A 16,938-nucleotide genomic window follows, 5' to 3' on the forward strand; every position below is an offset into this window, starting at 1 on the left:
AGAGCGATGCGCGAGATGAATCATGCACCCTTCCAATGCTTGGCTTATGCAAACGCTTCTTGTGGCGGACCGAGTCTGCCCAGCGGAAAGCCTGACATCACGATCTTACGGCGACCTATCAGCCTGCGGGTTGCGATGTGGATCAAAGCTTGAGGCGTTCTCGAAGGTGATATTACTGTGTAATATCCCAGCACGGCACAAGCAACCCGGCTGGGCATCAAATGCTTGTACACAGGCGAGACTCTACAGGAGCGGCTTGCATACACAGTCGCCGTGAGTTTCACATACAGGAACTTTCGACCCTGCGCGAGCATCGCGAGGCGCAGGTGGCTGATTTCTAAACTCCGAACCCACTTGGGCCCAGTATCCTGGAATACTTGTACAGGGTTGAGGAAATACTTCGCTCTAGGTAGTGTCCCGTGTCGTTGCCTCGTACCTGTGGGGTCATCGCGGTCAGCAAGCGTGTTCGAATATTTTCCAGCCGGAAATCTGGCCGAACGTAGTCAACGTCGTGACAGAACATAGGACATACCTCTTTCCTCTAAAAGCCCAGACACCCCAGTTTCCACAACTGATGTCCTGCGGATCTAGGTCGTTCAAGTCCCACCGTAACGACCGGAACCGATTCTCCCCAGGCTCCATCAGAAGGTCGACTTCGCCCGCACATTTCTCCATGACCCACTGCCAGTCACGGTTCATGTCCCATTCCGTGTATCCGGTGCATATCACAGGGACTTTCGTCTCAAGCAGTTGGGGCAAGGTCTTTTCCCACTCGTGCGAGGACGCCGGATGGCCCAGGCCGGGATGAAAGAGCATGAAGCAGTCGAAGTAGGGGTCGTAAGGGTAGAAAGTATTGGCTTCGTGTAGGGTATGGAAGTAATCGACGTAGGTGGTGATCTTCATCTTGGCCGATACTCGGTCCTCGACAATCGCTCCGAAAGGATTAGTGGCGCTGCGTTCGGGGAGTGGAAACTCCGAGTCACGGTTCAGCATAGACTCGGGGCCAATGAAGATGAGATGGATGAGCGCCTGGGGGAAAAGGTATGATAGTTGACTCCAGACCTCACGGGGCAGTGAAGATTCAGCTCGAGCTCCGAGGACGAATAGCCGGACAGGGGGACTTGAGAGCCTGAGACCTTTGATGTCCTTGCCCTGGCCGGTCTTCGGCGGATGCAAAGTATATCGTAATGCTGTCGTCGTCAGAAAATCCCCGCTATCGCCAGGCCGACGACGGAATCTTACCTGACAAACTCTTCAAACCCTCTGCAGTAAGTCTCCCTCCAGTTCGGATCGTGTATGGGCTCAGCTCGTGGAGCACACTTCCAAGAGTGACAGGATAGGTCAACAACTTCGTGGCCTGCCGCATGCTCCTATCGTGGTTTATTGCCTCAAACTGGCGCGTGTAGAGAAATGTATCCCAGTTGGTCATGTTGACCAAGGCCTCGTCGATCTGCGGACCCGGATACTCAAACTCGGGAAACCATCTTCCAGACCTCAGATCATGGTCGTCTCCATTAATCTGCCTCAGGGTATCACATATTTCCAAGTGTGCTTCAAAGTCATCGGCCCAGTGTTCCTCTGAGCAGTAGGTGGCTATTCCGCAGTCTGGGCACTCGAAAGACACATGTGCCGGCGGTTCGTTACTGACGCCTTCGATCTTCCTCGATTCGGGATCGTGCGGTGAGGTGGGTACTCGAGTCTGTTGATGTGCGGGATGGGGGCATAGCGCGTGCTGTTTCATAAACCGTGCTCGCTGCCGAATCGCTGCTATGGGCGATCTCGAGAAAGGATGGAACAAGTTGTCGGGGCCGAGGACTGTTCGCCCATGGGCCCGCCATTCGCCGTAGTCCGTCGGCGGGATATTGTGTCGCTCAAAGTTATCTTCTTCTGCTGCCGGTGCTGCTGCAGTAGATGCTGACCGGATCGATCTTTTCGGATTTGCGGTTGGCTCTGTGCTCGAGTGGTTGTGCGGCAGTGACTTTAACGAGGAGGTCGAGGTGAAGCTGCGACGACTGGGTATTCGCTGAACAAGTCTAGAGGTCGTCAGTTGCCGACCACCGCCCGAGAGAGCTCTAGCGCATCTCAAGCAGGTGTATAGCCCCTCCATCGCCCGAGCGAGAGACTGGGTACGAGCGATAGGATGCCGAAGACTGGTTTCGTCGGAGACAGCACAAGAGTGCTGCGCGAATATCAAGCCATCATCCGATCGCCAAGCGGATCCGGCGCGACATTTATCCGGCAGCCTTCTCACAAACACAGCTGATTGGTTACACGTGACTATGTTCACGTGACCAACTGGCAGTCGCGCAGTTGGGCTTAGCCAGATGCGTGTCACTCCACCTTCTGTACATAGGCGCCTGTCTACCTTTCCATCATTGCATCGCTTATTGCGTTTACGACCGTGTCTGACAGTTCCTGACAGTGGTCATCTATCGGCTTATCGAGGACCGTTCGTCCAATCTAGTAGACTTGGCCACGTCGCGTGGGTGTCGGCTCGCGACCACATCATACAGCGCTTGGCAGCTCAGAGGGACGATGCTCTACTCTCAATATGACCCGCCAGACACGGAAAGCCGACGGCCCTGCTGCACTCCGTATCTGAACTTTCCTGTCCCTCGATAGAGAGTAATGCTGCATCCACAACTCCACCGCGCCATGGCTAGCCGTGTCCGCGGATTGGGAATAGACCCTCTACCGCGCTATGCTTGTCCCTGACGGCCTTAGGTACACCTGACAACCTGACAGCTTTGCTGATGGGTTCACGCGGCGGGCTGCACGTGCGAGTGCGATGAAGGCACTGCATTTGGTGCATTCTAGACCCTAGATATTGCGTCTTATGGCCCCACTATCTTTGGTCAGGACCAAGGACTCCTTACTCCGAAGTGCACAATGGAACAGATGGGGTGTTGTGTAATATGCATACGCTGAATTGAGGCTAAAGGAGAGTAGTGGTACTTGTAAGGACACCGCTTGTGTATGCTCGCGGTGACTGCACTCGGCCCGACAACATGCAAACAGAGACGGAGATACAGGAGACAGCTTGCAACGCAGCAACGCCCAAACACCAAAGTCAATCCCAGCACTACAATGCGTCCGTAGGGCTTCTGCGGCCTCGCAAAGGCAAGCAACTTCTGCCACCCTCGGGCTATCCACATCCGAGGCATCCGACGACGTGTGTCCTCTGAGGATCTAGATAATATGAACCGACGGGATGAAGAGCTTGACGCCCGTGAAGGCCACCTGTTCCATCAACTTGGTTATGATTGGGTTCTCTCTTTGGAACAGCCTGTATCTGTCGACGGGGCCCATCTCCTCGACGACCTGTTTCAAGTGCTTTTGCATGTTTGTGATTGGCTGCTTGAAGCTGAAAATCGTCTTCATGATCGCCGACACGTCCTGGACGGGTTGCTCGGCCATTGCTGAGCCCTGGTGAGACGAGGACCCTCCCATTGAGGATTCAAAGGCCTTGTCAGCAGCCTTGCATTGCTCCTCAAGCTTTAGGCGCAGGCTCTGGATGGTCTTCATCTCTGGTTCGGCTTTCTGGAATGCGAGTGTTGCCTTGGGTTTGCCCGAGATGTGGTAGAACCGGGTTGCCAAGTCGGTGATTGCGTCGCTCATCGGCTTGAAGGTTTTCATCGCCCTTCCGTGGCGGAATTTGTCGGCGGGGCCCCCAGCGGAGGCTGTGGGAGCGGCTGCGAAGGGGGCCTTCTTAGGGAAGGGGCGGCGATTCTGACCGGCCTGGTATGGTGGGATATTCTGTTGTTTGGGCGGCTGATTGTTCGCGGGCGTGGTGTGATGAGAGTTGTCTTTGAATGTTGGGTCGTCGGCAATAGTCGTGTCCGGCCTAGGACGCGACGGCCCAGGTTGCGGCGTCGGCTCCAGGTGCGACGGCCCCAGGTGCGACGGCCCCAGGTGCGACGGCCCCAGGTGCGACGGCCCAGGTTGCGGCGACCCAGGCTGCTGTCTAGAGGGCAACGTCGAAGGGTGGGACGACCAAGGGTCCGACGACGAAGCGTCCTCCGGCCAGTCCAAATCTAGCTTAGGGTCAGGGTGCTGCGGTACAGTGTGCTGCGGTGGAAAGTGCTCCTGCTCCTCATCCTCCGCCTCATAGTGCTCCTGCCCCTCAAACTCCGCCTCATCGTGGTCCGGCTCATGGCGCATGGGCTCAGGGCGTATCGGGCGAGGCAAGTGATGTTCTTCCTCCCCGGGCAAATCTTCCTCTTCGTCGTCCCAACCACCTGGCAATCTTGTGCTGTGTCCGAATTGCCCGTGTCCGTATTGTCCGTTTCCCTCTGAGTCTGGGCCCCACTCAAGGTCATCATCTTCGTCATACTCGCCGTCGTCGAAATGGCCTGGCATGTGCTGATTCCCGCGGCTGGGGTAATAATCATCATAGTCGTTCGCATCGTATTGGTTTGGATCTCCATGCTGTTGTCCAGGTGGATAATGACCATCATTATGGGCGTTGTATTGGCTTGGGTGTGGATTGGATGAGTGTAGGGTCGACATTTTCGATAATCAACAGGCTTTCCAGTACAACTGGGTAGCTTCAGTTAGTCTTTCGGCACAGTCTTGTCACCGAAAGTGTCCCTCAGTCTTGCAGATTTCAAAAGCATTCTCGCACACCGGCCGGAGGCCTTCAACATATATAGTTGATGAAACTCCCTCGCCGAGCCCATGTCGCCAGCTTCGGATACCACTCTGACTGCCAACAGCAGTGGGCAAGGGCCAAAAGCAATCCATTCCTCGAAATAGACCGTCTCGGGCAACAAGAGATCAAATCGAGACTCTTTTGGTCCGATTTGCTGAGACCAAGTGTCTCTGCGCAGTATCTGCCATGGGGGTTAGATCTTGTCGTCGACCTGAGCAACCAATGATCTTCTGACCTTGGCGCACGGGTGAAGAAGTTTAACCACCCACTTGCGCTCGGTCTCTCACTACTTTTGTTTCGGCGATGGAACGTGGGCGCAACGTCTCACGTTGCATATCCCATAGTTACCGCACACGGTGAGTCGCTGACAGTGCCGAGTTGCTGGTCGTGGCTGAAGCATACGAATATAGGTCCCTTTTGATCGCGGGCCGCAGGATCGACAGAATAGGTGACAACCACGGACGATGTACCCGGTGGTACGTACAAGGATCCTGGGCAGACGTGTGGCACTCGTAGTCGTACTGTGCCCGAGGTAGGTACTGGACTAGGGATTTGTTTGACGACCGCATGAAGAACACGAGCAGCCATGGCAGGGACAAGGAAGCGACTGCACCCACGGTTCGCTTTTCCGTATCCGTATCCGCAGCCGCAAGGCGCCACCCGCGCCACAGTGGCTTGCCGACAGTCACTGACTGGGCTGCAGGGCTCTGGGCGTGGACCAATGAGAGCTAGATAATGATGGTCTCCACTCTGGCCGATTTCGGCCGAGCGTTTGTCAAGCGGCAGCAAGAATATTTTCAAATTCTATGGAGTCGCTGCTGGGTCACACGCGCAAGGCTCGACAATGGATCCTGGAAAGATCTCCCAGGGTGCGCTGGACTGGTGGGCTCATCAGCTGCAGGATCAGACAATATCGCCGTTGACAAGAGATTATCCTGAAGCTACCTCCGAAAATGTACCCAAGCGACCGATCGAGGCGGTAGAGTCACTGTCCGCTCCGGCCTCGACTACAAATGCCTTGAAGGCACTATCGAGCCTGGGCTCGGTGACGACTATCGTTCAGACGGCCCTGATCATCCTCGTGAGCAGATTGACCGGCGACGAAGACATCAGTATCGGCACCAACGCCAGTCTGAATGCTCCTTCTTTCGTGCTGAAGGCTTGCGTGACGGCCTCTGAGTCCTTCTCACAGCTCGCGAAGCGAGTAGAGGACCTCTGTGCTGCGGCTGCGGACAGAATCGTCCCGCTTGACGCGATCCAGAAGCGATTACAACGACCCATCCTGTTCCGATTTGCTGCCCTCAACAGCGACATTGATGGCGCCGCTGCGCGTGGCGGGGCGGAAACAACAGACCTTTTATTGACATACTATTGCTCTCCCACAGGCGACCTGCGTCTGACTGCCCGCTACAACCAGCGTCTTGTCTCGAGTAACAGAATAGCGTGTGTTCTGGCCCAACTCACCAAACTGCTGGAGAATGCCGCAGCCGACAGCAACGCTCCTGTTGGGGGCATTCCCTTCACTACTGCCGAGGAACAGGCGTTCATTCCTGATCCTACAAGTGATCTTGAGTGGTCCTCATTTCGTGGTGCCATACACGACATATTCGCTGCAAATGCCGAAGCTCATCCTGACAGGACGTGTGTGGTGGAGACGAAGTCGGAGGACGCCCCAGAGCGGAAGTTCACTTATCAGCAGATCCACGAAGCCTCGAACATCCTCGCCCACCATCTGGTCCAGTCTGGATTAGAAAGAGGCGATGTGGTTATGATTTACTCTTACCGAGGTGTTGATCTCGTCGTTGCGGTGATGGGCACCCTGAAGGCCGGCGGCACGTTCTCCGTGCTAGATCCTGCCTATCCACCAGACAGACAAAACATCTATCTGGACGTCTCACGCCCGAGAGCGCTCGTGATAATCGACAAAGCCACGCAAGATGCCGGTGAGCTTTCCGAGAAGGTGCGAGGCTTCATCAACGACAACCTGGAGCTGAAGACCGAAGTCCCCGCTTTACGCCTGCAGGATGACGGCCTACTCGAGGGCGGCGAGGTGAATGGAGAAGATGTCTTCCAGGCCGTCCGTGCCAGTAGAGCGAAGAGCCCGGGTGTTGTAGTCGGGCCAGACTCTACCCCAACCCTATCATTTACGTCTGGTTCTGAAGGCAAGCCAAAGGGCGTCCGTGGCCGTCACTTCTCATTGGCATTCTACTTTGACTGGATGGCAAAGACATTTAATCTCTCTGAGAGGGATAAATTCACCATGCTCAGTGGGATTGCGCACGATCCGATCCAACGGGACATGTTCACCCCGTTATTCCTCGGTGCGCAGCTGCTGGTGCCTTCCAAGAACGATATCCAGAACGAGCTATTGGCTGAATGGATGAGAGAGCATGGTGCAACGGTGACACATCTGACCCCGGCCATGGGTCAAATCTTGGTTGGAGGTGCCACAGCCAGATTCGAAAGCCTGCATCATGCCTTCTTCGTTGGGGACATTCTGATCAAGCGGGATTGCCGGTCGCTACAGAACTTAGCCCCGAATGTCCGGATCGTGAACATGTACGGGACCACCGAAACCCAAAGAGCCGTCAGCTATTACGAAATACCTTCACGAAATGAAAGGGAGGGCTTCCTCGATGGCATGAAAGACGTCATCCCAGCAGGCCGCGGCATGTACAATGTCCAGATGTTGGTGGTCAACCGGTTTGACCGCACCAAGATGTGCGCTGTCGGCGAGATTGGAGAAATCTATGTTCGGGCTTCCGGCCTTGCAGAAGAATATCTGGGAACTCCGGAGCTGACTGCCAAGAAATTCGTCAACAATTGGTTCCCTGGTCATGAGAGAGGTCTTGCGTTGGACAAGGCGAGATTCGAAGAGAAGTACAAAAACGAACCTTGGGCGAAGTACTACCTCGGAGCCCGCGATCGGCTCTACAGAAGTGGTGATCTTGGTCGTTACACGCCGACAGGAGATGTGGAATGTTCCGGCAGGGCAGATGACCAAGTCAAAATCAGAGGTTTCAGAATCGAGCTTGGTGAGATTGACACGCACCTGTCCCAACATCCGCTGGTGCGTGAAAACGTCACGCTCGTTCGAAGAGACAAGTTCGAGGAACAGACGCTGGTCAGCTACATTGTCCCCCAGATGAACGCGTGGACGCAATTTCTCTCGGAGAAAGGCGTCGAGGACGTTCCAGATGACGGTACCTTGTTCGGAAGAGTAGAACGATTTCGGGTCTTGCAGAAAGAGGTGCAAGAGTATCTGCGCACCAAGCTGCCAGCATATGCCGTTCCTTCAGTTATCGTGCCCATGAAGGCGATGCCATTGAATCCCAACGGCAAGATCGACAAGCCAAAACTGCCGTTCCCGGACATGGGCATGCTGTCAGCACGGACTCGACGGAAGTCGTCGATGTTGCACCAGCTGACAGAAGGTGAGCTCGCTCTCGCGCACATCTGGGCCAAGCTCGTGCCGGGCCTGATTCCTAAGACCATCAAGCCGAGTGACTCATTCTTTGAGATCGGTGGTGAGAGTATGAAGGCGCAGCAACTTGCGTACCAAGTCAGGAGAACGCTCGGCGTAAACCTTGCAATCAGCAAGATCTACAACCGACACACGCTGAAAGAGATGGCCGCAGTCATCGACAACCTTCGAGCGGCCGACTCTCTTGAAGGCGGAGACGTGGTCGAGACCAACGGAGCCGAGACCAACGGCGTCAAGGCTGCAGAGGAATACGGCGACGACGCACCAAAGCTGGCCAAGCTACTTCCAGCGTCATTCCCTACTGCATCTGCCAAGGTCCCACCTGCGCCAGTGGTATTCCTCACTGGCGCGACAGGATTTCTCGGCTCATACGTCCTCAAAGACCTTCTCGACCGCCAAAACCCCCAGGTCCAGAAGGTCATCGCGCTCGTCCGTGCCAAGGACGAAGCCACAGCCATGTCCCGTGTCAAAACCACATGTCAAGCGTACGGCGTCTGGGAGTCATCGTGGGAATCACGTATTCAATGCGTTGTTGGGTCCCTGGGACCTCCTCATTTCGGCCTGCCAGACTCACAATGGCAACAACTTGTGTCGGAAGCCGACGTGCTGATCCACAACGGCGCCCAAGTGCACTGGATAAACACATACTCGACCTTGAAGGCGCCCAACGTCATGGGAACCATTGAAGCCATGAAGCTCGTGGCGGAGGGGAAGCCCAAGCTGTTTACCTTTGTCTCGTCCACATCGGTCCTCGACCACGAGCATTTCGTGCGCGAGTCCGAGCGCATCATCGCGGCGGGCGGCGAAGGCATCTCCGAGGACGACGACCTCGCAGGCTCCCGAACCGGATTGGGCACCGGCTACGGCCAAAGCAAGTGGGTGGCCGAATACCTGTGTCGCGAAGCCGGCCGCCGCGGGCTGACGGGATGCATCGTCCGGCCGGGCTACGTGCTGGGCGATTCACACACCGGCGTCACGAATACGGACGATTTCCTGATTCGCATGCTGAAGGGGTGTGTCCAGCTAGGCACGCGCCCGAACATCAACAACACGGTAAACATGGTTCCCGTGGACCACGTGGCCAGGACGGTGGTGGCGTGCGCGTTCCACCCGCCAAAGGTGGCCTCCGCGGGGGGAGCAGCAAAATCATCAGCAGCGGCAGCAGCAGCAGGAGGAGGAGGAGGCGTCTCGGTCGCCCAGATCACGGGCCACCCTCGGCTCCGCTTCAATCAATACCTCGCCACGCTGCAGACGTACGGCTACGAGGCCAAACTGACGGACTATGTCCCCTGGGCGTCGTCGCTCGAGCACTACGTCTCCAGCCACGAGGACTTTGCACTCATGCCGCTGTTCACGTTCGTGGCCAACGATCTGCCGAGTGATACGCGCGCGCCTGAACTCGACGACACGAACGCGGAGAGGGCGTTGTATGAGGACGCCGAGTGGACGGGCGAGGACGTCAGCGCCGGCGCCGGCGTCACCAAGCGGGAGGTGGGCTTGTATCTGGCTTATCTCGTCGAGATTGGGTTTCTGCCCCGGCCTGGCGGCAAGGGCGACGCGGGCGTCAAGACGTTGCCACAGGTCAAAGTGGGTGAGGAGCAGAGGGAGGCGATGAAGAGGGTGGGCGGGCGGGGCGGGTTGTCTTGAGACTGACAAGCGAGTGACTGAGCGAGTGGCGGGGTGCCTGGATGGGTAAGTGGGTCGAACAAAGGAACCGAACGTGACGGTCACACACGCGTACGGTGTGCTACAGTACGACTAGACGGGTGGCCTGGTACGCACAGTACTCTAGTTGGAGGATCCGACGCGAGGAGAGAAGAAGGGAGGGCTGGAAATGAGAGCAGGGCATAGAATGTGAACAATGAAGGCTTCGAAAGCCGGAACAGAAAAGTGCTTTTCGAATCTTTGCATACAGCTTCAAGCTCCAGCTCCAGCCTCAGCCTCATATGGATATCTCCACTGTACAGCACGTACAATGGCTCTCTGATCATCACTGTCGTGTTCCTCCACGTGAATGAACGCTGCCACTCTACAACAGCTAGTCTCTCCCTTCATACGCTACTGGCAGCCACGACTGGGCAGTTTGCAAGAAGCGCATCGCCCGCTGTTTCATCTGAGCAACATTCCTGGATTCAAAGTCTGCTTATCCATATTCCGGGATGGGAATGCATATAACGGCAAGTTGTTGATTCGTGGAGATGGGTGCTCTGGCGGGAGAGAGCCTTGAGGCGGTGGCGATGAGAGTCTTTTCTCGCCATGTTCCAGTAAGGGAGCCTTCATTGTACGTGACAGTTCGTCTGCGTCATGCGTTGGACGATCGCCCACTGTTAATCCTCGTCCCAGTTGGGATTTGGCCCAGGCGGTTTAGGCCCACCGGCCTGCCGTGCGACAATGATCTGGTCGACGCTCAGGATTGTCCTGGCGGCTTCCGTGGCCAGTCTTATGGCCCATGATTTGGTGACCAGCAAGTCAAGGATACCCTCCTCAGTGGCGTCTAGCACACCTGATGGGTCTGACACCTCCAAATCGACGCCTGTTGTCCAATATGGCGCTTCTGATTCATCCGAGCTTCCAGACGACTCGTCCTCGTCGTTTTCTTGGTCGTCTTCATCATCACTATCGTCAAGTGAGCCATTCGCCTGCTCTCGGGATTTAACTTCGTCTGAGCTGCCTATCCGTCGTTGATGTGCCGTGTACAGTCTCGCCAACACCTCGGTGGCGTCTAGGCCGGCGCTTTCAGCCAACGTTCTCGGGATGACTTCAAATGCCTCGGCATATTTTTTAATCGCGTATTGGGCTAGTCCAGGTGTCTTGTCCGCGAAATGGCTGATCCGTTCAACGAGTTGCATTTCTGTTGCGCCTGCGCCCGGCACAAGTCGAGGATCGCGCGTGACCGCCTTGATCACATTGACACCGTCGTCAATGGCTCTTTCGACGTCGTCCAGGTGATTTTGCGTTGCTCCTCTAAGCACGATGGTGGCTGTTCGCGTTGTTGCTGTGTCAGAGTCCTGGCGAAAGACGGTCACTCGATCACCACCAATTTCTGTTGTTTCGACGATGTCAATGCTGCCCATCTCATCGGGCATGGGTGCACCGAGCCGAGCCAGCGGGGTGGCGTTGCAGACACTACACAGTCGGCGGAGTTCGAATTTCGACATGATCTTGATGACGAGGACGCCGAATCTGTTCAGGTAGTGAAGGGCTAGTTCGCCAATTGTCGCGCCCGCGACGATGACGCGCACGCCTGTGTCGTAGATCTCGCGGATGGCATTCTCGAGTTGTGATTCCTCGCCTTTGGAAAAGTCCATCATTTCCTGTGCGTTCTTCAGAAGCACCGTTCCCTTTGTCTCCGTTTGAGATACGTCAATCGGACACGAGAAGACCGCTACTTTGGCCTTCTTCGCCCGTTTCACTGTCCCATCTGGCTCCCGACCAAAGACCATACCTTTGACGACCCTCGAGGCAGAAAGATCGCCACCCATGATCTTGACCACCCGGATGTTGTCGACATTGAAGTTTACGGGATTCTTGGGCAGGACGGCGAGCACGGCTTGGGCGATCAGCTGGGAGAGGACGTCCTCAGAGCCGGATTGCTTGGAGGCGACCACGGTCCGGAGGGCTTTACTCAACTCCTCGGCGGAGCGGACGTCTGCGACGGTGTCGACTTCGAGATCCTCCAAGCACTTCAAGGCATATGCTTGGGCCTTTTCGTAGCCTGACACGATGTCACTTGTTTTGAGGCCCATGCGGATGAGTTCCTCGGCCTTCCTCAGTAGTTCCCCGGCGAGGACGATGACCATATTTGTGCCGTCCCCCATCTCTGCTTCTTGTTGTTGACTGGCCATAACCAGTAACTTGGCGGCCGGGTGTACCACGTCCAATTCTCGCAAGATGGTCGCCGCGTCCGAGGTCAATATCATCTTTGCCAGATGGTTGATGACAATTTTGTTGCGACCATATGGGCCGAGTGAGGTTTGCACCGTTTGAGCAATCGTTCGACAGGCATCGATCTGTCCACACCAGTCAGTATACGAGGCGTCTGGGGAGATGGCAAGCGTACGTTGCGAATAACGGCCCCGTCTTCCGCGTCATAGCTGTTGTACCCGGGCTTGAACAGCCCGGCCTGAGAGGCCTGCGGTATTGTGAGCGACATCTGGGACAAGTGGGGGAGGATCGAGGGTTGATTGCGACGAGCAGAGCCAACTGAATACAGATGAATGCGGCGGACAAAATTTAGTTGGCGTTGGCAAGGCTGAATGTCGGCCTTGCCAAGTGATGGAAGATCGGCGCCGCTTTAGTCTACGGCAAAGCAAAGCAATTCATAAAGAAGTGTTAAGCGCCAAAAGCTTGGCGACGGCATTTGATTCGAGCATGAAAACACCGCGTCCCCGTCCACTGCCTAATCCGGTAACTACTGTTCCACCAGACGGCTCTTTAGAACTACAGGATTTGACGCAGTACTCTGCGTAGGCCAACAAGTGCTCCTGAGCCGAGGCTTCATGCTACAAAGTGCCAGCTTCAAGTCAGATTCATGGCGGAGAGCGCTTCTCTCGATCACAGCGTTCCCCGCATCTTGCTCTCAACAGCTCGAGAATCCATAAAGACCATAGATCTGTGACAAAGAGGAAAGTCGGGACGCAACTCTCTCTTCCAGATGTGTCGACACTCGGCCTCTCCATCGCGATTTGGCAAGCGTGATTTCGGTATCAAGCAGTCGGAGGACTTGCACACTTCGGCAACATGCCGTACTGGATAACAGTGGTCTCATACCCACTTCTCGCTTGACAGCACGAACCCTATTGAGACTATTCATGCTATCTCGCTCGACCATGAAGGAGTACACAGTACTCCAAATTGCGCGTGTTGCTGCCGCATGGTGAAGGTGCCAGGGTTCCCATCCAGCAAACCTTGCTCCGCGGTATTTTAGACTGCACAAGAGATATGCAAGTAATGACAAACTCTTAGGCAAATTATTCGAAGATTTCTCTCGGTGCGCTCATGTCCAACAGCTACGATTGCGGCTACTTGAGCCTTTACCACGTCCTGCTCTTCGTGGGCTATTCACCTTTGGCTGATTCCCTGTGTGAGTTCACCAAATGCGTTGGAAGCGGGTGAGCGGGTAAAAGCGGCATGACTAGCTTCGCTCTGCTGGGCCGCCAAGGCGCTAAGAACATCGCGTCTGCGCTCCTTCCTCCTTCCCCAGATTTGGGAAATGGCTGCAGCGTCGATCACCGGTCCATCTGACTGATGATACAGTAACGAGATTACCAGGAGGATGAGTGTGCTGTTCAATCCCGGAACTGTCGTTCAATTCCTCAACCATGCCCGACATCACAAACGATGACGGTGGCGAGAGTGACCTGGACCTGTTGAAGGTAGACGATGCGGCCGATCTATCTTTCAGGTAAGCCTCTACCCATTATATTGTTAGCCTCACCTGACTGTTAGTCCAAGGCCGCGCCGCTCAGAGCCAGGTGACCTACCTATGAACACTCATCTGTCTCCGACGTCAGCCTCCAGCGAGACCTTCTCAGCTCCGCAATCCGCTGAAGTCCAACCCGGGGCGAGCGCCGAGGACACGGACCGCAAACAGGATGTACCTCCCGACTGGTACATGGAGGGACATGGCCGACGAGTCGGTTACGATGACCTGACCGGGATCGACTGGATCTATGAATACACAAAGGAGCGGCAACGACTGCGAGTGTTGCTGGCAGTCCACAAGGGTTTCGTCGGGAATCTGAGACAACTGCTGGACGCAAGCCACGTTTGGGTTGTACTTGTCGCCAGCGGAGTAGCTGTTGGGTGTGTAGCCGCATTCATCAACATTGCCTCCGACTGGCTTGGAGACATCAAGACGGGTTATTGCAAGAAAGGGGTGGGAGGTGGTGACTTCTACCTCAACAAACAGTTCTGCTGCTGGGGCCACGATGAGTTCGCTCAGTGTCAGGATTGGACCCCTTGGCCAGATGCACTGGGCATCGGAGCCAAGGCAGGCCAGTTCGTCATGGGCTATGCCTTCTTCTTCATCTTCTCCATCTTGTTCGCCGTTTCCGCCGCGGTACTGGTCAAGCACTTTTCTACCTACGCCAAACACAGCGGCATACCAGAGATTAAGACTGTCTTGGGCGGCTTCGTCATGAGACGCTTCCTCGGGACTTGGACCTTGGTCACCAAGTCTCTTGGCCTGACGCTGGCGGTGTCGTCAGGAATGTGGCTGGGCAAAGAAGGCCCGTTTGTTCATCTGGCTTGCTGCTGTGCGAATATCATCATGAAGCCCTTCGAGTCGCTCAGCCAAAATGAAGCCAGAAAGCGAGAGGTTCTGTCCGCTGCAGCTGCGTCGGGGATCTCGGTTGCCTTTGGTGCGCCCATTGGCGGGGTCCTGTTCTCCCTCGAACAGCTATCCTATTACTTTCCCGACAAGACGATGTGGCAATCATTTGTCTGTGCTATGGTCGCGGCGGTGACACTCCAAGCGCTGAACCCCTTTCACACCGGAAAGATTGTGCTCTATCAGGTTACCTACACCATTGGCTGGCACGGCTTCGAGCTGGTGCCATTCATCCTTCTCGGCGTCACCGGCGGAATTTATGGCGGCTTGTTCATCAAGTTGAACATGTTCATGGCGCGCCTGCGTAAGTCGCAAGCATACCCGTTCCGGAAGAGGCCAGTTTTGGAAGTACTGGTTGTCTCTGCGCTATCGGCTATTGTTAACTATCCTAATCTGTTCATGAGAGCGCAGATGTCTGAACTCGTCTACTATCTTTTCGCAGAGTGTGACACCATCGGCAACAACGACATCTTCGGTCTCTGCCGGGCCACAACAGGCGGAGCTCTGTCGATGGTCTGGCTGTTGATAGCCGCATCTCAATTGGGATTTCTCCTTGCAAGCATTACCTTTGGTCTGCAGATACCAGCAGGCATTATATTGCCTACCTTGGCAATCGGCGCTCTCTATGGCCGGGCGCTGGGCGTCATTGTGGAATTATTACACAAGCATTTCGCGACGTCCTTCATATTCGCTACTTGCGAGGCCGAGGGCCTCTGTGTCATTCCTGGCACATATGCTATTGTCGGTGCCGCATCAGCCCTCGCCGGGGTAACAAGAATGACAGCCTCGATAGTGGTCATCATGTTTGAGTTGACTGGGGCGCTCACTTATGTCCTACCGATCATGATCGCTGTCATGCTTGCCAAGTGGATTGGAGACGTCTTCTCAACGCGAGGGATCTATGAATCTTGGATACACTTCAACGAGTACCCTTATCTGGAAAACAAAGACGACACCAACATGCCACATGTGCCGGTCTCTAGCGTGATGACGAGGATGGAGGAGATGAAGTGCTTCGACGCCAATCGAGCCTATACTGTTAAGTCGTTGCAGGACATTTTGCGCACAACTTCCTACCGCGGCTTCCCCGTGGTGGCGTTCAAGAACGCAACAAGCGAAGGAAGTCTAGAGACAGTCGATGGGACGACTGGGAACCGCGAGGCACCCCGCGATAACACATTCCTAGGGTATATTTCCCGTGCCGAACTGGTGTTCGCCTTGGAACGTGTGACGAACCTCAACAGCAATGCATCAGTGCCTCACACTGAAACTGTGGACGAACGTACCCCATGTTATTTCAGCCACCATGCGCACCTCGCCCGAGGCCGCGGTATAGACCTGCGGCCCTGGATTGACCACACTCCGATCACGTTGAATGCCAGTAGTTCACTGCAACTAGCAGTGAGTATGTTCCAGAAACTCGGGCTTCGCCACCTGCTCTTCGTGGAACGTGGTGCTTTCAGGGGCATTCTCACCAAGAAAGACGTTTGGTGGATATTGTCTGCATCGGAAGGTGGAAGCAAGGCTACAGGCTTCATGGCTGGTGCGGAAGCCCTTCATGAGACTGGCATGGAACCAGGGGACGAGGAAGGCCCAGAGGAAGCGAGAGGCCTCTTGCAGCGGGATTCAGGCAACCAACATCATCAAAGAATGCCTGGATAGAGAAGACAGTCCCTCTCACTCAAGCCTCGACTCTTCGCTTCTGTGAAGTTGATCTATCTATTGAAGCCTCGACCTTCGCTTCTGCGCGTCGGCCAATATGCTCAGGCCACGGGCTGAGATTTTTTAGCTAGAATGCTGTGCCGGCCCATTGCCGCACCAAAGGAGGGAGCGCCATCACTACGCGATACTGCTGGGTGGTCCCGTCTCCCGTCCGTTGGTCTCATGACAAGGCGAATCATGTTGGGGGTAGTGCGCAAGCTCTGGGACTTGTCCGTGTCTGCGGTAGTGGTGAACTTGGATCTCGCAACGGTCAATTCAAGCGCCTTTCCGTGAGGGTGCAGGGAGACCGCTTTGGAATGTCCTCGATCAGAAAAGGGCAGGAGCTCAGCTGATTGCCCGCGGCCTAGAAAGAATTGGAATGCCGCTTAGAGAGACATTCAAGCACCAGCGAGCACGCTACCGAAGGCCTCCCTTTACAGTACTGGGTACTGGGTACACGGTACTTTGCTCTAGTCTCTCGCTTTACTTTGGCGAGCTTCAGAGTCTTACAAGCCGCCGAGTTGCCACGAGCCAAAAGACGCAATAGATTTCACGCCTCTCATGGCCAGTGAAAAGGGGCTCAGCCATCATTGGTCGTGGTCAAATGCCGGGCCGCCATTTCGCCTACTATCTTGAAGATTGGCAATGATGCAGGTGAGCCGAAGCCCCGCGACTTTGTTTGGGTCCTCTCGCTCCTCCTGACGATCCCCTTTCGCCCAAGCGAAATGATCCGCACCACGTTCTTCCCGTTGGTGCTGGGTAGCCTGGGGC

General features: G+C 55.5%; 5 protein-coding genes across 5 annotated transcripts; 2 read left to right on the forward strand and 3 right to left on the reverse strand.

The window, feature by feature from the left end:
• Positions 1–453: 453 nt before the first annotated feature.
• On the reverse strand, positions 454–2,107 carry G647_01000 (uncharacterized protein; the record flags this gene model as incomplete). The annotated part of the gene is made up of 2 exons (XM_008724402.1): positions 454–1,190; positions 1,243–2,107. The coding sequence occupies 2 exons, from the start codon at positions 2,105–2,107 to the stop codon at positions 454–456; spliced, it is 1,602 nt and encodes a 533-aa protein (XP_008722624.1).
• A 1,082-nt stretch (positions 2,108–3,189) lies between these two features.
• G647_01001 (uncharacterized protein) lies at positions 3,190–4,509 on the reverse strand (the record flags this gene model as incomplete). The annotated part of the gene is made up of 1 exon (XM_008724403.1): positions 3,190–4,509. One exon carries the CDS (start codon positions 4,507–4,509, stop codon positions 3,190–3,192), a length of 1,320 nt encoding a protein of 439 aa, XP_008722625.1.
• A 986-nt stretch (positions 4,510–5,495) lies between these two features.
• Positions 5,496–9,782, forward strand: G647_01002 (L-aminoadipate-semialdehyde dehydrogenase; the record flags this gene model as incomplete). The annotated part of the gene is made up of 1 exon (XM_008724404.1): positions 5,496–9,782. One exon carries the CDS (start codon positions 5,496–5,498, stop codon positions 9,780–9,782), a length of 4,287 nt encoding a protein of 1,428 aa, XP_008722626.1.
• A 680-nt stretch (positions 9,783–10,462) lies between these two features.
• On the reverse strand, positions 10,463–12,288 carry G647_01003 (T-complex protein 1, theta subunit; the record flags this gene model as incomplete). The annotated part of the gene is made up of 2 exons (XM_008724405.1): positions 10,463–12,145; positions 12,196–12,288. 2 exons carry the CDS (start codon positions 12,286–12,288, stop codon positions 10,463–10,465), a joined length of 1,776 nt encoding a protein of 591 aa, XP_008722627.1.
• Positions 12,289–13,456: 1,168 nt separating this feature from the next.
• G647_01004 (uncharacterized protein) lies at positions 13,457–16,128 on the forward strand (the record flags this gene model as incomplete). The annotated part of the gene is made up of 2 exons (XM_008724406.1): positions 13,457–13,539; positions 13,590–16,128. 2 exons carry the CDS (start codon positions 13,457–13,459, stop codon positions 16,126–16,128), a joined length of 2,622 nt encoding a protein of 873 aa, XP_008722628.1.
• Between the last annotated feature and the right edge of the window lie 810 nt (positions 16,129–16,938).

Source organism: Cladophialophora carrionii (genome assembly GCF_000365165.1).
Source record: "Cladophialophora carrionii CBS 160.54 unplaced genomic scaffold supercont1.1, whole genome shotgun sequence".
Lineage (NCBI taxonomy): Eukaryota > Fungi > Ascomycota > Eurotiomycetes > Chaetothyriales > Herpotrichiellaceae > Cladophialophora > Cladophialophora carrionii.